A 23,857-nucleotide genomic window follows, 5' to 3' on the forward strand; every position below is an offset into this window, starting at 1 on the left:
ATTGCAAATTTCATTTGTTAAATTTTAAAATATAATTTGTGAAAAATTTTTTTGAGAAAAAGAAGTTAGTAAAATGTCTATTTTTTCAAATGCTCATTTCATTTCATTTCATCGTTCAGAGTAAGTGTTGAGTCAATTACGCCAAATGCGCAAAAAGTTCAAACAAAAACGGCCTCTATCATTCGTTGTTTTAGTGCTGGTAAGAATTATTTCAAAAAGAAGAAAAAAAAAATTTTCAACAATTTAAATTTTTCATTTCAATATTTTAATTGTCTTTGTTTTTTGTTTTATTTTTTTACTTTTTAAAGAATTATCTAAATTATTTTTTTCTTAAAAAAGAAAAAAAAAATTTTTTTTGAATTGAAATTACTTTCAATTTTTACGATATTAATATTATCATTATCAGTGATATCATTTGTACCTAAAAATTTTTTATCATCTATTTTCATTCATATAATATTTTTTAAAAAAAAAAAAAAAATTTTCAAATATTTTTTGATTCATTGTTACAAACAAATCAACAATTTATGCGGCATTCAATGCAAGGCCTAAAAGTATGTATAATTCATTTAAATTATTCTTAATTAGCAATAATTAATTAATCAGATAATAATTATCAGTTATATGATGGAATTTAATAAATTTAAAAGTTTAACTTTTGTTAGTTGATTATGTGATAACAAAACAGTTATGATAAATACAATAATTGATAAAAATGATAACATAATTATTATTTTTTTTTTATTTATTCAAATTTTAATAAATCTAAAAGTTCAACTTTTATCGGTTCAAAATGATTATATGATAAAAACAAAAATAATTATGATAAATATAATGATTGATAAAATGATAACATAAATTAAACTTTTATTTATTCAATTTTAACAAATCAAAAAGTTTAACTTTTATTAGTTGATTATATGTTAACAAAACAATTATGATAAATATAATAATTGATAAAAACGATAACATAAATTTTATTTATTCAAATTTAATAAATCAAAAAAGTTTAACTTTTATTGGTTGATTATATGATAACAAAAGAATTATGATAAATATAATGATTGATAAAAATGATAACATAAATTAAACTTTTATTTATTCAATTTTAACAAATCAAAAAGTTTAACTTTTATTGGTTGATTATATGATAACAAAACAATTATGATAAATATAATAATTGATAACAATGATGACATAAATTTTATTTACTCAAATTTGATAAATTAAAAAAGTTTAACTTTTATTTATTCAAATTAATAAATCAAAAAAGTTTAACTTTTGTTGGTTGATTATATGATAACAAAACAATTATGATAAATATAATAATTGATAAAAATGATAAGATAAAAAATTATTTTATAGAATGCACAAAATATTGAACCACAAACAAGTTCATCATCTATTGCTGCACCACATGTATTTATCATTGGTAATTTATTATTTTAATTTTAATAAAATTAATTTTAGCTAACATTTTTTTTTTTTTTATTCATTTTGTTTGTTTTTTGTTTTCAAAAGTTTTTCATAAAATAATTCATTAATTTTATTTCTAGCAATTGCTTATAAAAATTTGAAACGATAATTTCTGATTGTTTCTTTCTCTCTCTTTTTTTTTTTTTTTTTTACCTTTTCAAATTTTTCATTTTCCAAAAATTTACTTTCAAACATTTTCAAATTTAATTAAATATTTTTAAAATTAAAAATCAAAATTAATTTGTAATAAATTTTAGGTCCAGTAAGAGTGCAAACAATACAAAAAATTGATGGACGATTAATGGATAAATTATTTATTGATGAAATATTAGAATTATATGGTTCAGGTGTAAAATATCCAAGCAAAGAATTAATTAATATAAAACCTAAAATTCTAAAATCTCTTCCAACGGTAATATTTGCTCAAATATTTGTTAATTAAATACTAAATATAATACTAAAATTATGCGTAATTAAATTAAATTATTTGTATTTATAATTAATTTCTACAAAATTTAAGCTTTTTTTTTTTCTGATATCCTTCTATGATTGTATGATTTGGAAATTATTAATTAATATAAAACCTAAAATTCTAAAATCTCTTCCAATGGTAATATTTGCTCAAATATTTGTTAATTAAATACTAAATATAATACTAAAATTATGCGTAATTAAATTAACTTATTTGTATTTATAATTAATTTCTACAAAATTTAAGCTTTTTTTTTTCTGATATCCTTCTATGATTGTATGATTTGGAAATTATTAATTAATATAAAACCTAAAATTCTAAAATCTCTTCCAACGGTAATATTTCCTCAAATATCTGTTAATTAAATACTAAATATAATACTAAAATTTTATGTAATTAAATTAAATTATTTACAATTATAACTAATTTCTATAATAATTATAAATTATCAGCAATTTATAAAAAAAAAAAAAAAAAAACCATTTCTTTTTCTGATATTCTTCTATGATTATATGATTTGGAAATTGTTTAATTATTATAATATAATTTAAATTAATAAATTAATATTTGCAAATATTTTATTGCTCTTTTTAAAAATAAAAAATAAACGAAATAAATCACAAAAAAAAATTGTAAACAATTTATTGCTTATTTTTTAATTTAATTTTTTAAATTTTTAAATTTAAATTTAATAAATTTTTTTTTTTGCAAAAATTTTTATCAGACTACAAAAAATATTCCAATAACGGTACAAGCTGTTCGTGTTGGTAATGATTATGTAAGAATTGATCGAAAAATGGAAATTGATCGATCTAAAATCAAATTACAATCGGTTGCAAATACCAAAGAATTAGTGAAATTTGGTGGTGCTGAAATGATCGACGAAAATGGTTTGCTTTTTTCCTTTTTTTTTTTTTTTCAATTTCTTATCTTATCACTTATCTTTATCAATTAGTAAAAAAAAAGAAATGAAAAATGCAATTTTCATTTCTTTTGGTTTAATTACTAATTAAATGGAAGAATTAGTTTAACAGCTAATTTTGTAATATTTTAATTTTGATTTAATATTTATAATTTAATTACTGCACTAGATAATCTTAAAATAATTATCAATTTGATAAAAAAAAAGTTTCTTTTTTCAATTTCTTATCTTATCACTTATCTTTATCAATTAGTTATTGTAAAAAAAAAAAAAAAAAAAAAAAAAAAGATACTAATTAAGTAGAAGAATTAGTTTAACAGTTAATTTTGTAATATTTTAATTTGATTTAATATTTATAATTTAATTACTGCACTAGATAATCTTAAAATAATTATCAATTTGATAAAAAAAAAGTTTCTTTTTTCAATTTCTTATCTTATCACTTATCTTTATCAATTAGTTATTGTAAAAAAAAAAAAAAAAAAAAAAAATACTAATTAAATAGAAGAATTAGTTTAACAGTTAATTTTGTAATATTTTATTTTTAATTTAATGTTTATAATTTATTACTATACTAGATAATCTTAATATATTTATCAATTTGATAAAAAAAAAGTTTCTTTTTTTCAATTTCTTATCTTATCACTTATCTTTATCAATTAGTTATTGTAAAAAAAAGAAATGAAAAATGCAATTTTCATTTCTTTTGGTTTAATTACTAATTAAATGGAAGAATTAGTTTAACAGCTAATTTTGTAATATTTTAATTTTGATTTAATATTTATAATTTAATTACTGCACTAGATAATCTTAATATATTTATCAATTTGATAAAAAAAAAAGTTTCTTTTTTTCAATTTCTTATCTTATCACTTATCTTTATCAATTAGTTATTGTAAAAAAAAAAAAAAAAAAAAAAAAGCGATACTAATTAAATAGAAGAATTAGTTTAACAGTTAATTTTGTAATATTTTATTTTTAATTTCATGTTTATAATTTAATTACTATACTAGATAATCTTAATATATTTATCAATTTGATAAAAAAAAAGTTTCTTTTTTTCAATTTCTTATCTTATCACTTATCTTTATCAATTAGTTATTGTAAAAAAAAAAAAAAAAAAAAAAAAGCGATACTAATTAAATAGAAGAATTAGTTTAACAGTTAATTTTGTAATATTTTATTTTTAATTTCATGTTTATAATTTAATTACTATACTAGATAATCTTAAAATAATTATCAATTTAATAAAAAAATTCAATTTTTCCATATAAACTGTATATTTGATGTAAATTTTAATATGAAATGTTTTTTTTTTCAGATGAAATTAAACCAATTCGTAAATCAAAATCGGAAGCTACCATTTTTAAAATACCAATTTTTAATTTAATTGGTTCATTGGTAATTACAGCATTTCAAAATACAATTTATGATAGTAGCGGTAGTTATAAAATATACGAAGAAATTGAACTTCGTGCTGATAGAAGTACTGCAAAACCTGAAATTGTTCGTTTTTTTTTTTTTATTAATTATTACTATTTTTAAATTATTTTAAAATTTTATGCAAGAGAAAAAAAAAAGGCGAGAAAATTATTCAGCTAAAAATGAATTTAATTTAAATTAAAATATTTCATTTGTATAAATTTTTTTTTTTGAATTGGACATTTCGTATTAATAATTAGTTAATTTTTGTCGTCATAATAATAAATTTGAAATAAAATTAGATGTTAAAAGTTTATTATTGAAATATAAAAGAATGTATAACTAAAATTACTACATTTTAAAATTTTGAATATTTTATTAAATTTTACTACCATTTTAAATGAACTATTTAATTGTGAAGAGTTTTTTTTTTTTTTTTTTATTTGTTTATTTTGCATTATCAGTATTGATTTACTTATACTCAAGGTATTTGTCGATTAATTTGATTTATCAATTTATCACTAACTTAGATATAATTTAAGTTTAAATTGAAATTTATCAATTTATCACTGACTTATATATAATTTAAGTTTAAATTAAAATTTAATTTACCTTTGTACTTTCCATTATACACTTATATTTTACTTTATTTATTACCCTAAACATTATCAGTGATGATTTACTTATATCCAAGACACATATGAAAATTTATATTATGCTTATTTGCCGATTAGTTTGATTTATCAATTTATCACTAACTTAGATATAGTTTAAGTTTAAATTGAAATTTATCAATTTATCACTGACTTATATATAATTTAAGTTTAAATTAAAATTTAATTTACCTTTGTACTTTCCATTATACACTTATATTTTACTTTATTTATTACCCTAAACATTATCAGTGATGATTTACTTATACTCAAGGTATTTGTCGATTAGTTTGATTTATCAATTTATCACTAACTTAGATATAATTTAAGTTTAATTAAAATTTAATTATTAAAATTCATTTACCTTTGTATACATCTATGTTTTACTTTATTTATTAATAATTTTGATTAAAATTTTTACTTTTTTTAACAGGCGGTTGTACCATTTCTTCGAAAGGTATCAGTGTTACCAAAAAATAAGAAAGATCAAATACCAATCAAATATCAGGAAGATATTCTTATAGGCTATAATGTGATGCTTATCAAACGTCTAATTGAAATTAAACCTTCGTTTAAAAAACAGGTACAAATTATATGAAATTATCTTATCAATTATCAAACATTGTTATCATCATTGCTAATCATATTTTTATCACTATTAAACACTATTATTTATTAAACTAAAATATATTTTGTCATGATTATTAAGCATAATAAATGATAAAATTTAAGACATAATAAAATTATCATTGATAAAATAAAAAATGATATTTTAGCCTTTCTTTGTTTCATTTTATGAAAAATATTTAATTTGTAATTGATAATTTCATATTGATAATTAATCATTATCATATTACAAATCAAAAGATAAGAATCATTGCTAATTATATTTTATCATCATTATTAAGCTACATTTTATCATGATCTTAAGCTTAATAAATGATAAAATTTAAGACATAATAAAATTATCATTGATAAGAAATATAATATTTTAGTGCTTCTTTTTTAATTTCATTTTATGAAAACTTTATGAAAACTGTAATTGATAATTTCATATTGATAATTAATCATTATCATATTACAACAAAACAACAAGATTAAAATCATTTCATAGAATTATTTTAAATTTTTCATTGATTAGAATTATTAAAAATTGACTAACAATTCTTCTTTAAAATGTAAACAATAGAAAAATTATTATTGTAAATTAATTAATTAATTAATTAATATACTTTACAGTTTTATAATTTTTCATTAAACGAAGAACGAAATTATGTCACTGATAAGACTATTTCTACTCCAAGTAGTATTACTGAATCTGTGTTAGTCTTTTTTTTTTTTAATTTAAATCTTTTAAAATCATTAATGTAACAAAAAAAAAAAAAAAAAAAAAAAAAAAAACAACAACTTTAATAATTTAAATAAAAAAATTTATAAATTATTTGGAGAAAAAAAGCACTGATAATTAATGAAATATAAGTTATTGTTATCAATATTTATCAACAAACACTGATAAGCAACGAAATATAAATGATTATTATCAATATTTATTTATAACTTTTTATCATTTGAATAATTATATCACAAAATATAATCTTTCATATTTACAAGTTAAAATTTTACAAATTTTAAACTTTACCAGTATTTCACTCTCACTCTCATCTTATCAAATTTAAAATTGGAATTTAAATTTTAGTAATTTATAAATAATTTATAGGTAAAAAAAAATTTTTTTTTTTTTTCAGACCATCAAATATTGGAAAACCAAAAATGCTTGTTTTACAAGAGCCACCTATTAGGACAGATTTTACAAGATTAAGTAGTGGTTCAGCCGAACAGGTATTTTATCATCCGGTTGAACCGGTTGATAAAAAAGATCACAAAATGGAAGAAAATTTACAAACAGCAATTGGTTCATCTGATATAATTAATGAAGGTAATTTTATTTTATTTTTTTTGCTTTACAATTATTATTCAAAAAAAACAAAAGTTGCTGGGAAATAAGCAACTCGAATATTTCAAAGATCAATCGATCGAATCAATTAGAATGATTGATCAGTAATAAATTGATCTTTTGAAATGATTGATCATTTGAAATGATTGAAATAATGATCTCATTAGATTATCGTTCTTGATAAAATGAATTTAACAAAAGAAAATAAATAAATAAACAAACCTAATTAAATACAACCCTAATTATATCTTAGTTCTAATTAAGAAGTTATAAAAAATAAAAATAAGTAAAAATTAAAAAATAAAAATAAATAACCAAATATCGTAGTTCTAATTACGTTGTTACAAAAAAAAATTTTATATTATTGCTAAAAAAAAAATTAAACAAATATTATTTCTTTTAGATCGTGGTATTGTCAAAACATTTGACAAATTTCAGATTATTCGACATTCACCATCAATTAATGGGTAGGTATAATTTAATCTGGGTAAATAATCTCATCTCTTATATTTTACTTTTAATTAACCTTCTTCAAAGTAATAAAATTATTTCTAAAAGTTTTATTTAATCTGAAAATAAAATGTTTAATATCAGATAAAATAAATGAAATAAATTTAATTTTTAAATTAACCAAAAAAGCTATGTTAAGTAATTTAAAGTAATTTAAATCTACTAAAATTATTATTTAAAATATTCCATAAGTTAGATTAAGTAATTTAAATTTATTATTTAAAAAATATTCATTTCTTACAGTGACATTCATTTCATTTGATAAAGAGAAGAAATGAAAATATTCAATGAATATAGTAGATTTTAGAAATTATCAAAAATTAAAATAATTAATTGAAAATTTTAAATTAAAAATTTAACAGGTCTAAGGCTAGGAAAATTGCAAAGAGTACAAAGCATCGTAAGTTAAAAGGTTTTACTTATTTTTACTATTTATTGCTAAATTTCAATTTATATGTGATTTCAAAAAAAAAATGCAAATAAATAAATTAAAAAATTTAATTGGCTTTTTTTTTTTAGTAAAAAAAATTAAATTCTCTATTTTTTTTTTCACAATTGTTAATTCAATAATTTAATTAAAATAAATTTCAAATAATTTTAGCATATTAAAATGAGACAACAAGAACAAAAAAAAATATCTAAATATAATTCAAAAATATTTTTATTTTTTTGATAAACAATATTTTAATCTACTTTTTATAAATTTATACTATATTAAATAAGATAAAAGTAATTAATTATTTAATTAATTAATTAAAAGTAAATAATTAAATGAAAAAAAAAATTGCTATAAAGGAATAATTTCAGTTGGTAAATCACCTACTGAAGCTTTCCTGAATGCTGAATTACATACTTCACGTCCGTTACGTAACACTTCAAAACCGGAAAATCCGGAAACGATTGATTATGCATTACGTTAGACTTTTTAACTTCTTTTTTTTTCTTGAATACCAATTGAAAACAAAAAAAGAAAAAAAAAAAAAGTTTTAAATTCATTGCACTAATTTATAACGGATAGAAATTTTGTTATTCCGGATTTTGTTACAGAAAAAAAAAAACGTTTACTGTTTAGAAGCTCATTCTGATTCACTACGTACCGGACAATCAATTAGCACAGAAAGTACAAAAAATCCGAAACAAAGTGATTACTGATTAATTGTTAAAGTTTCGATCGATAATTAACTAATTAATTAATTAACTATAATAATTAATTAATTAATTTATCCAGTAGTGCAAAAATAATGAGTAAAATGATAAAAATTTTAAAAGTTTTATTTTAGCGAATATTTTTACGATTATTCAAAATTTCAAGAATAGAGGAATTGTGATAGCATTAAATGATATGATAATTTCAATATGATAGATAAAAATTTAGTTTGTAATTAAAAATTTTATTAGACTTTTTTTTTTTTTTTTGTTTAAATCAAATAAAATATTAAAATTAATTGTTTGATTTCTTTCTCTCTCTCTCTCTCTCTCTCTCTCTCTCTTTCTCTTTCTCCTTTTTAAAAAGCAAATCAAGAGAAAAAAAGAAATTATCATAAGTGATAACTCATTAACAGGTCAATTAGCAGATCAAGATGAATCAAAACAATTCAAAGAATCCATTTCATTTGCAAACAAAGCAAAGCATTCATCATCAAATGAAGCAATCGATTCAAATTCAAAAATGAATCAAATTTCATATCCAACCACGCTGAAGACAGCTCGTTTGTCTAACTCATTTCGACCCATTTATTCATCACCGATTCATTCTTTTGCATCCTTATTTTCATCTAAACGAAATCATTTACAAAAATGTCTTCCTGATAGCTCTGAAATGGGTAGGTAATACTTCCGGAAAGTTATATTATTATTATATAATAATATAACTTTCCGGAAGTATTGTAATTTTTGTAATAATTGTAATTTTTATTTCATACCGAAAGGTTATATTATTATTATTATTATTAATTGTTTTTTATTATTATTATAATTTTATTTCATACGGAAGGTTATATTATTATTATTATTATTATATTATCAATTGTTTGTTATTATTATTATTATTATTATTATTATTATTATTATATTATTATTATTATTATTATATTATTATCACTATTATTATAATTTTTATCTCATACGGAAGGTTATATTATTATTTTTATTAGTTATTAAGTATTATTAATTATTATCAATTGTTTGTTATTATTATTATATATTATTACTAATATAATTTTATTTTATATCGGAAGGCTATATTATTACTATTATTAATTGTTATTATTATTATTATTATAATTTCATTTTATACCGGAAGATTATATTAATATTATTATTTATATTATTATTAGTTATTATTGTTGTTATTAATTATTATTACTATTAACTATTATCATTAATTATTATTATTACTATTATTATAATTTTAATTTTATACCTGAAGGTTATATTATTATTTATATTATTATTATTATTAATTGTTTATTATCATTGTAATTTTTACTTCATGCCGAAAGGTTATATTATTATCATTATTGTTATAATTTTTATTTCATATTTTTTTATGAAATTTTTTTGTAAAAAAAAAGAAATTTTCATATATTAAAATAATATTAAAATTATAAATTATAACATTTTAACATAATTGCAGAAAAATAAATAAAAATTAATATTTAACATTGAAAAATTGTGTTTTTATTTAATTAAAAATGATATAAGTGAAATGTCTCTTACATTTATTAAATTATTTTAGTTTCAAAAATATATTCTAAATTTATAATTAAAAAATTTTTACAAAAAAATTTTAATTCATTCATTTTTTATAGGATTAATTTCATCTTCCAGTTCTACTTGCATAAGTAAAGATAATACTTTGTTGGATGAAAAGAAGTATGTTAAAGTTTCTTTCTTTTTTTTTTTTTTCTTTTAAATAAGAATATTTAAATAATTAATTGAATTATTATATTTATCCATTTTTTGAATTTTTCTTTTCACATTTTAATTTTAATTTAAAATTTTATTAGATAGAATTTTATAAAAGAATAAATTTTTTTTACTATGTAAATTTTAAATTTATTCTTTTGCTAAACTGAATAATATATTTCAGTAAATTTTAGTTTGTTTGTTTTAGAATTCAGTAATTTATTCGATATTAATTATAATTCAGTAATTATATTAATTTCGAAATTATGTTAAAATATATTTACTGTTAAAATTTCGAGAATTTTTTTTTTGAGGAATATTTCGAGAAATGCGCAAAAAGTACCATCCATTCATTTCACATCTAAAGATCAAATTTCCAAATACAACAAATCATCGCATTTTTTCGGGAATATAGATGATAAAAATGATAATGAAAAATCAACCGGTATTCGAACTGCTCGTAGCATTCCGGATCAGCTAATAATAACAGCAAAAAGTTCACGTTTTCCTGAAACTGATGAACAAGCAGCATTAACTGCATGTGAATTATCGCAAGAATTATTGAATCGTAGTAGAAGCGCAAAAAAAGATAAACAACAACATCTCATTAAAACTACCGGAAATTTTCCTGATACGCAAATTTCATCACGGAAAATATTTTCGACCGTACAACCGACACATATTAGCAGTTCTTCATTAACTGAAATTAAATCAAAGAATTTAAAATTACCTTCAATATCACTAGAACAAGAAAGGAAAAATGTTTCTATTGTTTCCGACAAATGTCACCATTCCATGTCACCAAAACGAAAATACGGTTTATTACCACCAACATCAAGTATCATATCAGCTACACCTAAACATTCCTCAAAAAGTCGCAGCGGCGAAAATGTCACCTCAAAATCATTAATGTCATCTCAAATATCAAAAGTATTTCACATCATTTCTTTTCAATTTTAATTTCTTTAAATTTCACCAAATTTCTTTTATTATTATTATTATTGCCATTATCATTATTATTATTATTATCTTTATTATTATCATTATTATTGTTATTATTATTATTGTTATTATTATCATTATCATTATTATTGTTATTATTATTATTATTGTTATTATTATTATTACTATTATCATTATTATCATTATTGTCATTATTATTATTATTATCATTATTATTACTAATATTATTATCATTACTTCCATCAAAATATAACAATGCATATATTGAAAAAAAAAAAAAATTTTCTAAATTTTTACTGATAAAATATTTTTATAATTGATAAATTATTATTTTAAAGGATTAATCACTTGATATTTGATAAATTGATAAATATAATAAGTTAAATATAAGAATCATAAATTTTGCACTCTTTTAATTTTAAAATCAAATAGATAAAAATAAATGAGAATTCAACTAGAGAATGGGAAAATTTTTGAATCAGATAACAAAAAATAATTAAAAGTGACAAAAAAAAAAAGACAATAAAATGTTTTTAGAGAAAAAATTCATCGAGAAAAACTTAAGTAAATTCAAGTAAAAAAAAAAAAGACATGAAAATAACATTAATTAAACATTTGATAAAAATTTAAAATATTTTTGCAATAAAATCAATTTTATTTCATATATAATAAAGTTATACTAAATAATATTACAGGAAACATTCTCAGATATTGATAAGAAAGTACACGTAAAAACTAAGAAAACGTCAAAGGAAATTCAATCACTTGAATCACGTTTTGGACAATTGCCATCACGTTTTGAGAGATTCCCATTACAAGCTCGATCAACAAAATCTCGTATAAACAATTTTTTTTTTTTTTTTAAATCTTTGAAATTACTAATTTTTAATTTTTCTACTGATATTTTTCCATTATGATAAGGATTAATTTGAATTGAGAAAAATAATTTAGCCAACACATTATCACTTGAAAGTATTCCTGTGATATGATATGATAGTCACTTGAAAGTGTTCCTGTGATGTGATATGATAGTCACTTGAAAGTATTCCTGTGATATGATATGATAGTCACTTGAAAGTATTCCTGTGATATGATATGATAGTCACTTGAAAGTGTTCCTGTGATATGATATGATAGTCACTTGAAAGTATTCCTGTGATATGATATGATAGTCACTTGAAAGTATTCCTGTGATATGATATGATAGTCACTTGAAAGTATTCCTGTGATATGATATGATAGTCACTTGAAAGTATTCCTGTGATATGATATGATAGTCACTTGAAAGTATTCCTGTGATATGATATGATAGTCACTTGAAAGTATTCCTGTGATATGATATGATAGTCACTTGAAAGTGTTCCTGTGATATGATATGATAGTCACTTGAAAGTATTCCTGTGATATGATATGATAGTCACTTGAAAGTATTCCTGTGATATGATATGATAGTCACTTGAAAGTATTCCTGTGATATGATATGATAGTCACTTGAAAGTATTCCTGTGATATGATATGATAGTCACTTGAAAGTGTTCCTGTGATATGATATGATATGTAACACAAAAATCGGATGATACTAATTTTCATATCTAACTTTTTGTATTTAATTTTTTTTTTTCGTATATATATTTAATTTTTAAAATTTTTCTTTTGAAATATCTATTTAATATGCTCTTTAGTAATTAATCTTTGAAAATAATTAGTTCATTAGTTTAGTAATTAATTTTCCAAAATATAATTTCGATTAATTTCATTTAAAATTAACTTTAGTTTAATATCAGTGCTAGCCTATAGCATAAGAGAAGAATGAGAATTATTTTATTATCAAATAATATCGATTGATATTTAATTTTCAAAAATTTGAAATTCGGATTTGCTTCAAAATTTTTTTTTTTTAATCTCTATTAATTATTTTGTTTTGAAAGTGAAATATTTTTGAAAATTAAATTGAGCGAATGATTTTATCGTCCTATTTTGCCAATTTAAATTATCAATTTTTTTTCCTTTCTTTTTTTTTAATTTTAGGACAAAAAAAATCATTTGATACCTCTGCTAAACGAATTCGAGCAAAACGGTTTGTTTATTTTCATTTCTTCAAAAAAAAAAAAAAAAAAAAAAAAAAAAACAACAAAAACAAAAACAAAACAAAACAAAAATAAAAGAAGAAAACTTTTAATGTTTCATATTTTATTTTTAATTCAAAAAGTTCAGAAAAAAAAAAAAAAAAGAAAGCTGCACTGTATTCATACATTTGCGTTTAAAACCTATAATATAACCCAACGTACGTTACTTATTCAGAGACGTACGTACGTTGGTATAATACAGATTTAAAAGTCATCTAAATCATTTTAATAAAAAATGAAATAAATAAATAATCATTCTCTAGAGTACCATCATTAATAAGTGTAACACAAGAATCGGATGATACTAAAAGTTCCTCAATACGAACACCATCAAAATGTAAGTAATTTAATTTTTTTTTAAATTTTATTTAAAAAAAAAAGTGTAAAACTTTTTTTTTTTTTGTTTTCTTAAATTAAAGAAATAAATTTTAGGGTTTGAAAAGTCAAAAATATTTGCAGATCAATCAGAATTAGAACAACCAGTACAAAGTAATAATTTTCAATAGTTTTACTTTAACTTTCATTTCTTTACTTTCAATAGTTTTACTTTAACTTTCATTTCTTTACTCTCAATATTTTTACTTTAACTTTCATTTCTTTACTCTCAATATTTTTACTTTAACTTTCATTTCTTTACTTTCAGTAGTTTTACTTTAACTTTCATTTCTTTACTCTCAATAGTTTTACTTTAACTTTCATTTCTTTACTCTCAATAGTTTTACTTTAACTTTCATTTCTTTACTCTCAATATTTTTACTTTAACTTTCATTTCTTTACTTTCAGTAGTTTTACTTTAACTTTCATTTCTTTACTTTCAATAGTTTTACTTTAACTTTCATTTTTTTACTCTCAATAGTTTTACTTTAACTTTCATTTCTTTACTTTCAATAGTTTTACTTTAACTTTCATTTCTTTACTTTCAATAGTTTTACTTTAACTTTCATTTCTTTACTTTCAGTAGTTTTACTTTAACTTTCATTTCTTTACTTTCAATAGTTTTACTTTAACTTTCATTTTTTTACTCTCAATAGTTTTACTTTAACTTTCATTTCTTTACTTTCAATAGTTTTACTTTAACTTTCATTTCTTTACTTTCAATAGTTTTACTTTAACTTTCATTTCTTTACTTTCAGTAGTTTTACTTTAACTTTCATTTCTTTACTTTCAATAGTTTTACTTTAACTTTCATTTTTTTACTCTCAATAGTTTTACTTTAACTTTCATTTCTTTACTTTCGTTTACGTCATTTTTTAATGAAAAATTTATAACGGACGTCAATTATGCTCGATGAAATACAATGAAATTCAATTATTTTATTAATATATTTTTTTTTTTGAATTGCAGCAAAAAGTATTGTTATTCCCATATCTTCCACTACACTAAAATCATCTGGCGCAAATGTACCAACAATAGAAGCGCCATTAGCATCAAAAGCAAGCACGTAAGTGAATTACGCAACGCGAAAGTAATTTTACATTGTTATAATTTCAGTATAAAATTGAAAAATTTGATGATAAACCAACATTAATTTAAATTTACTTTGTTTTATAATAAAAAAAAAAAAACTTTTCTTTACATTTTTCTCGAATATTTTCATTCAATTTTTTTATTTTTATTTTTTAATTTCAGGACAAAAAAAGTTTCATCAATTTCTGATACATTAATTAAAAAAAAAGGATCTACGGTAATATCAAAGATTTCTTTTTTTTTTTTTTCAAATTTTAGTAGTATATTCTCGAATAATAAAAACATTTTTTTTTTTAATTTTAATAATATTTCCTTCAAAAAATAAAAAATTTTTAGTAATTAATTCTCGAATAACAATGAAAATTGCTTGCTTACTTTTCTAGTTTAGATTACTCCTTTTATCAACCTGAAATTCATTAAATAATTTACATATATAAAAGTTGGAAATTGAAATTGGAAATTAGTAATATTTTAAATTATTTCATGGCAAATGTTGAAATACACATTTGTATAGATATATATTTGAATTTTAACTAAAAAATAGTTATTTGAATACATATTCGATTTTTAATTAAAAATAGTTATTCGAATACATATTCGATTTTTAATTAAAAATAGTTATTCGAATACAAATTCGAATTTTAATTAAAAAATAGTTATTCGAATACATATTGGAATTTTAATTAAAAATAGCCATTCGAATAAATATTCGAATTTTAATTAAAAAATAGTTCAAATATTTTAAAATGGAATATTTAGGATGGTCAAAAAGATGGAACTTCTATAATGATTCTATACATATAATCGAATTTTAATTAAAAAATAGCCATTCGAATAAATATTCGAATTTTAATTAAAAAATAACTATTCGAATACATATTCGAATTTTAATTAAAAATAGCCATTCGAATAAATATTCGAATTTTAATTAAAAAATAGTTCAAATATTTTAAAATGGAATATTTAGGATGGTCAAAAAGATGGAACTTCTATAATGATTCTATACATATAATCGAATTTTAATTAAAAAATAGCCATTCGAATAAATATTCGAATTTTAATTAAAAAATAACTATTCGAATACAAATTCGAATTTTAATTAAAAATAGCCATTCGAATAAATATTCGAATTTTAATTAAAAAATAGTTCAGATATTTTAAAATGGAATATTTAGGATGGTCAAAAAGATGGAACTTCAATAATGATTGAATCGAAAGATGACGAAAATCTTACCGTATGTTTCATTTATTAATAAATTGTTCTAGCAAACTGTAAAATATAATTAATTAAAAATTTTTTAAATCAAAAATTATTTTACAAATTTTCAGATTACAAATTAGTTTGCAAATTTTTGAATTTGCATTTAACTACAAATTTACATTAAAAGATTTTCTCTCTTTTTTTTTTTTACTTTAAAGAAATTCTGATTGAAATGAAATATGAAAAAAATTTTTTTGAAATTGAAATATAGTCTTAAAATATATGATAAAAAAAAAACAGAACAAATAAAAAATTGAAATGAAATATGAAATTTTTTGAAATTGAAAATATATTCTTAAAATATATGATGAAAAAAACAAAACAGGTAAACAAATAAACAAAACAAATAAACAATAAACAATTACAAAAAAAAAAGAGATGAAATTAGTTTCAATTTTGATAATTATTGCTAATATTTGAAATTAATTTTTTCAGATTCAATTAAATATAAATTTACAAGTGAAAAATAAAGATGGTAAATTAAGTGAAAAACAAAAGCTAAAACCGGAACGTATACTGATAAATGATCGTGAAGTATACCGGAAAAGTGAAAGTTATCATTTATAATTCATTCAGTTTTTATTGAATGATTATCTTTTCCGAAATATAATGTTGAATATAGCATAATAAATTTAACAGTAAAAAAAAAATATGAAAGTTTGTTTTATTTAATTGTTTGTTTTTTTTTTTTTTTGGCCATCGAAACTTTTCATTTGTTCCGGAAAAAACAAAGATTGCAATGAGAGGAAAATCAATATTTTATCATAATTCTATGTTTTTTATTTCATAAAGGTTTTTTTTTTTTCAAAAAAAATCTAAAACAAACATAAACAATAAAAAAATAAAACAAACATAAACTAATCCATAAATTTCCGGATGTTAGCGTCTTTTCTGGAGAATTATACTGAAATGGTAAATTATAAAAGTTTTTAAGTTTAAATATATTATTTAATTTTTTTTCAAAATTAATAACAATGATATCAGATTAAAATACATTTGCCGGAAATTATTATATATAAATAATTTGATAAAAGGATAAATAAATAAACAATATAACATTATTTAGAATAAATTATTATCCACAAATAAATAACTAACCAAACAAGTAAATAAATAAACAAAAAAAAAAAAAAACGATATAACATTATTTAGAATAAATTATTATCCACAAATAAATAACTAACCAAACAAGTAAATAAATAAAAAAAAAAAAAAAACGATAAAACATTATTTAGAATAAATTATTATCCATATATAAATAGATAAATGAATAAACCAATAAATAAATAAATAGATAAATGAATAAATAAATAAATAAACAAACAAACAATATAAGCTATTATTTAGAAAAATTCATACCTAAAAGTTTTGTGTTTATCCAGTAATTGATGGATTATTGTTGATATGATTTGATGTGGTTGAATTAACTTGAAAATTGACACTAATCTGTAGTGACGTGATTAGTGTCATAAAATCACAAACAAATCAATTACGTAAAAAATTACAAGAGAAGTTCAAAGGTCAAGAGAATAAAATAGTTTAAACTAATAAATGAACAATTAGACAAATGAAGGCGAACATGCTAAAATATGTAACAAATGATTTCTAATTATCATAAAAATTCTTAGTGTTATCAAATTTAGCATAATTCAAAAGTTTGAAATTATTTCAATCAAATGATAAAATCAATTATTTTTTTTCATATTTTCAAAATTTGATCTGAATAGTTTATCACCAAAGAATGCTATGATTACTTCTGATAAACTGATTAAATAATTGATTTTATGGTTGAAAGTTATCATCTGGACTGAATTTATAAAGATAAGAATTGCTATTATTATTTTTAATTAACAATTAAAATAAAAATGTGGAGTTAAATTTGCTTTATTATTTCAAAAAATAAAAAAAAGTAAGAGGAGAAAAATGTATGATTTAAATCATTTAATGAAATTTCGAAAATTTTTGGATTATTTAATTTCGTTTAATATTTTCTTTTTTTTTTTTTTATTCTAAATAATATTGAATGGAGTAAAATTGATTTTTGAAATGTTTCATTGAAATGTTTCATAAAATTGATTTTTGAAAATGTTTCAAAATTTTACATTTATTACTTTAAATGTTTAAGAAAATGCTAACAAATTTCTTTTTTTTATTAACTAATTTTTACTAATGAATAAAATTATTACTAATTAATGCATTTCTCTCCTACAAAGCCTCAAAATATCATTCAATAATTTTAAAATTATGATAATAATTAATATTAGCAATTTCAAAAAAAAAAAAGAGATATTGAAGCAAAAAATGAAAAAAAGCTTTTATTAATTATTTGTAATAAATTTAATATTATATTAAAATATTATAAAATTATAAAAAAAAAATTGATGTTAAAAAAAAAGAAGAATAATTGATTAAAATATTATAAAATCATAAAAAAAAAAAATTGATTGTTATTATAAAATTAATACTAAGTTTTTTTTCATTTTATTATTTGAAAAAAAAAATCATTTCTTCAAAATTTTAATTTTCACTTCCAATAAATATTCATTAATTTTTGTTGCTATTCTTTTTATTCCTTAACTCTTTTTTTTTTTTTTTGTTTTTTGCATTATTTCTTTCAAATCTTATTCAATTCATTTAAATTTGTTAGAATTTAAAATTTTTTTAAAAATTTTAAAAAAATTTATTTTTAATTTAAAAACAAAAACAAAAAACAATTTATATTTCTTTTGTTTTTTGATTTATTTTTCAAAGGTTAAATACAATTTTTTGCAAGTATTGGAATAGCCGCAAGGAAAAATAAATTCCGTAGGCGTACGTTTCTGTTATTATTATTTGGTGATGGTGGCGGTGATGGTGGCGGTAATGGTGGCGGTGGTGACCTAATCGTGTATGACCGCAACAACAAAAAAAAGAAATAAATTTTGGAAGAAAAGAAAGAATGTGATTAAATTTTCGAAATGTTTGATAAAATGTTGAAGAAAAAAAAAAAAAAAGATAATTCATTTTTTTTTTTTCTAATTCTTTTCTATCAGTAATTTTCATATTTACAACTAATAGAAATTAAAAAAAAAAAAAAAAAACTATCAAATCTATTCCGTGATGATACATCATAATTTTGTAAATTTCAATTTTTCATTAGTTCACTTCAAATAAAAGATATGAAGAAAGTAAGAGAAAAAATGGCTATAGATAATTAATTAATAATAATAGTAATAATGTTGACGATGATGATGATGATGATGATAATAATAATAGTAATAATGATGATGATGATAACAATAACAGTGATAACAATAATAATAATGATAATAATAATTATTAGTAATAATAATAAGAAACAATATCAATAACGACGGTGATGACAACAGTAGCAACAACAATGACATTATTAACAACAATGATAATAGTTAACAGCAGTAATGGCAACAATAACAGCTGATGAAAGCAACTATAATAATAAATAGTGACAATAATAAATAATATTAATAACAACAGTAATGACAATAATAATAACAACAATGACATTCTTAACAAAAGTAACAACAATAACAACAGTAATGACAACAGTAAAAGCAACAGTAACAGCTAATGAGAACAGTAATAATAATAATAATGAATAATGTCAATGACGACAGTAATGGCAATAATAGCAACAGCAATGACATTATTAACAATAACAACAATTAACAACAGTAATGGCAGCAATAAAAGCAACAGTAACAGCTAGTGAGAAGAATATAATATTAAAATAATGATAATAATAATAATAATTGATAATAATAATTGCAATAATAATAAACAGTAATAATAATGACGATAATAGCAGTAACAATAGCAATAATAAATAACATTAACAGCAACATTTTCAACAAAAAAAAAAAAAAACAACAATAACATTATGAATGACAACAAAAGCAACAGTGAGAAAAATAACAAAAGTGAAAAATGTGATATGAATGCGAGAAAAAAAAAAAAAAAAAAAGGAGAGAGAGAGAGAGAGAGAGAAACTTTGAATCGAAAAATTCCTTGTCACCAAAAACTGGAAAACTTGTCGTAATTGGATGGAAATTTACAATTTTGTTCTGAGTAAGGACAAAATCACCATTTCCTTTTATTTTTAGACCTTCTCGATGGTACAACAATTTTCCCTTAATTCTTTTTACCTTTTAGCTTTTCTCTCTCTTTTTTTTTTTTTGTTTATTTTTGTTTGCTTATTTTGTTTATTTTAAATTATCATAAAACAACAACAACAATAATAAAGTGATAAAAACAAGAAGAAAATTAGCATTTTACAAAAAATTTTATGGCCTTTAATTTTACATTTTATTTATTAGTTCATATTGACATTAAATTTTTAGTATAAATTTCAAAAAAAAAAACCAATTAAAATATTTTATTACAATTTTGAAAATTAATAAATAGTGTGGAAATAATATCATTTGAAATTTCATAATAAAAGATTATTTATAAATAACATAAATTAATTGTTTTTGATTAATTAATTAATTAAAGCTTAAATTGTTTAGCCATTTCCTTTAGCAGTGAATGTATCAATTAATTTTATTGATAAATTTTTAATAAATTATTTAGCACTTTTGAGTAAGATCATTGTAAAATTTTGTTTGTTTCAAATAATTCATCAAAATATTTTCAGCAAAAAAAAAAAAAAATAAAAAATAAAAAAATGCACCAATCATCGCTTTATTTCAAGTTTAATTTCTCTTTTTTAAATTAACATTTTCAACTTATCAAATTAATATATTACTTTATTTTTTGTTTTTATTTATCAAAAAAATAGTATATAATTCATTTTTATTTAAATTAACATTTTCAACTTATCAAATTAATATATCATTTTATTTTTTGTTTTTTATTTACCAAAAAAAAAATAGTACACAATTTATTTACTAATTTATTTATTTTACTTTTTAAATTTTTTTTACTTTGTTTTTTACTCTGTTATTTCAAATAACTCTTACAATAAACGAAAGTAATCGAAATAATTTTACTTAATTAACTGAAATATCACTCTCAGATAAATCAGGTCAAATGTCATTTTATCATTTTAATTTATTTTTATGCGACAAATAATAAATTCAAAAAGAATGAATTTTTTGTCAATGTATAAAATATCATTTATAAATATTCAAAAAAGATTTCCATCATTTTTTGTTTTTATTTTTTCAATTTCTAATTTTTTAATTTTTAAAAATTATTTTGTTTGAAAGTGATAACTGATTGGAAAAACTTTTAATTAGTTCATTTTTGAAATGTTTCATTTTCGTTTTCGTTTTTTTTTTTTTTTTTTTTGCAATTCTTTAAAAGCATTAATTAATTAATTAAAATTAATTAGCATCAAAATTCTTCGTATTAATTTCATTGTTGAATGTAAATTATCGCTAACAATGATAACTGTTATCAGACTTTTCAAATTTTAATGATATGAAAAAATGAAAAAAAAAGATTGAAAAAAAATTTTGTTCTATTCAAAACAATTAATGAAGAGTTAATAATTTTAATTTAAATTATCAAATTTTTACTAATTAGTAGAGAAATAACAAAGGTATTATTAATTAATAAACACTAAAGTTAGTACTATCCATTTTGCTGGTACAATAAAGTTAAAGTTATTTACATCGCTTTTTTTTTTTTTGCACATTGACAATTTAATGATATTTTTCAGAAAGTTTTTTTTTTTTTTTTTTGAAATTTGCTGCAATATTTTTTTTAATTTTCATTAATTATTAAAATTGCTAATTAGTAAGGAAATAACAAAAGTGTTATTAATTAACAAACAATAAAGTTAGTTCCATTTATCCATTTTGCTGGTACAATAAAGTTAAAGTTATTTGCATCGCTTTTTTTTTTGCACATTGACAATTTAATAAATATTTTTCAAAAAAAAATTTTTTTTTTTATTAAACAAATTAATTTAACAATCATTGATTTTTTTTTTTGATCAAAATATATTTTTTATATGATTTATCAAAAATGAAATTTTAGTATTATATTAAATCTTTGATATTTTTAAATTGAAATTTAAATTAAATAAATTATTATAAGAATTTATTGTAAGAGATAAATTTATTATACTTATTATTTTCATTTGTTTTATTTTATTTTCATCTTTTCAATTTGCAATTCATTTTTTATGCATTCATTAATTTTTCAAATGTTTAAATCAACAAATTCATTCTGCTAAAGAAAGTTTAATAAAATTAAATAAAATATTTTTCTGATTTATTCAATCAAAATTTTACTTTGCACAATAAAAATACATTTTTGTGCTTTATTTTGTTATTTATAATTCAAAATAAATGATAAATTACTTCATTTTTCATTCAAATTGTATTAAATTTTAAAATATTGAAAAAAAAAATTAAATTTTAAAATAAATATAAATTTTTTTTGAATAAATAAATTAATATAAAATTTTAATATGCTAAATCGTTAATAATTAATAAACAAATATTATAAAATATAAATAAATTCATTTAAATTTCTTCCAAAAAAAAAAACAAAAATCGGAATTATTCAATGATTGAAAATTATAAAACGTTTTTCCTGAAGTATTATTTCGGTATTAATTGTTACCTGATTGACTTCTTTTCATTCCTAAATAATTCATTAAAAAAAAATTTTTTTTCTTCATAAATTTGAATAATTCAAAACTTTAACAAATAAATCTAATAGCTTATTTTGTGCTAATTTCAATTTAATTTATTAATTTAATTTAATTGCTAAATGCTAACATTTGTATCAAATATGAATTATTAATTTATTTGAGAAAAACTTTAATATTTTCTTTTGTTTACCTTTTTTTTTTTAATCTCTTTTGTTTATTTTTGATTATTGTCATATTTGTTGCTTTAAAAATTTATTCTAAAATTAAATTAAAAATTTTTTCTTCATAAATTTGAGTAATCCAAAAACTCTAACAGATTTTGTTCTGTTTTATAAATCATACATTTAACAAATAATTTAAAAATTTAAAACAAAAAACTTCAAAGTTAAAAAATGCATTATTTATTGATAGCAGTAAATTAATAATTTAAAAGAGTTAGTGAAAATGATAAAACTTAAAAATTTAAAAATATTAACTATTAAATTAAAATTTTTCATGAAATGAAGAAAAAATTCAAAAATTATAGAATAAAGAATTAAAATCTTTTGCACTTTCATTTTTTTAAAATTTCATATTATCCATTTCGTTAATTAAAATACACAATTTAATTTAATACATTTCAGCAAGTATTTTAATCGTAAACAATAACTTAAATTAATTCCTACCTAATTGAACGGTAGTATATTAGTAGCAGAAAAATATAACTTTAATTATTCAAAAAATACTTATAACTTTAATTAGTCGAAAAAATTTATAACTTTAATTATTCCAAAATGCTTATAACTTTATTTATTCAAACTTACTTATAACTTCAATTGATCAAAAATACTTATAATTTTAATTATTCAAAAATACTTGTAACTTTATTTATTCAATAAAACTTATAATTCTAATTATTCAAAATAATTATAACTTTAATTATTCAAACTTACTTATAACTTCAATTGGTCAAAATACTTGTAACTTTATTTAATCAAAAAATACTTGCAACTTAATGTTTAGATTTTAATTGTTTTCAATGAAAAATTTGCATAATTAGTCCATTTCAACTTTTCGACTGCTTTCTTCTTACTATGAATTTTCTCATTGTTTAAATTAA

General features: G+C 19.0%; 1 protein-coding gene across 6 annotated transcripts; it reads left to right on the forward strand.

The window, feature by feature from the left end:
* Positions 1-539: 539 nt before the first annotated feature.
* Positions 540-16,700, forward strand: Bm1569 (Uncharacterized protein; the record flags this gene model as incomplete). 6 transcript variants are annotated; one of them, XM_043075954.1, is made up of 23 exons in its annotated part: positions 540-554; positions 1,366-1,432; positions 1,734-1,888; positions 2,673-2,838; positions 4,192-4,376; positions 5,379-5,528; positions 6,185-6,267; positions 6,691-6,881; positions 7,303-7,366; positions 7,772-7,821; positions 8,217-8,324; positions 8,482-8,550; positions 8,972-9,232; positions 10,220-10,283; positions 10,631-11,246; positions 11,975-12,116; positions 13,308-13,356; positions 13,669-13,742; positions 13,838-13,894; positions 14,750-14,846; positions 15,035-15,089; positions 16,048-16,107; positions 16,569-16,700. In XM_043075954.1, the coding sequence occupies 23 exons, from the start codon at positions 540-542 to the stop codon at positions 16,698-16,700; spliced, it is 2,910 nt and encodes a 969-aa protein (XP_042931888.1). The 6 variants fall into 6 exon arrangements, with proteins under 6 accessions (XP_042931888.1, XP_042931889.1, XP_042931890.1 ...); XM_043075955.1 differs by having other exon boundaries at positions 8,972-9,118; XM_043075956.1 differs by having other exon boundaries at positions 7,772-7,809.
* Positions 16,701-23,857: the final 7,157 nt, after the last annotated feature.

This window comes from Brugia malayi, assembly GCF_000002995.4.
Source record: "Brugia malayi strain FR3 genome assembly, contig: Bm_v4_ChrX_scaffold_001, whole genome shotgun sequence".
Lineage (NCBI taxonomy): Eukaryota > Metazoa > Nematoda > Chromadorea > Rhabditida > Onchocercidae > Brugia > Brugia malayi.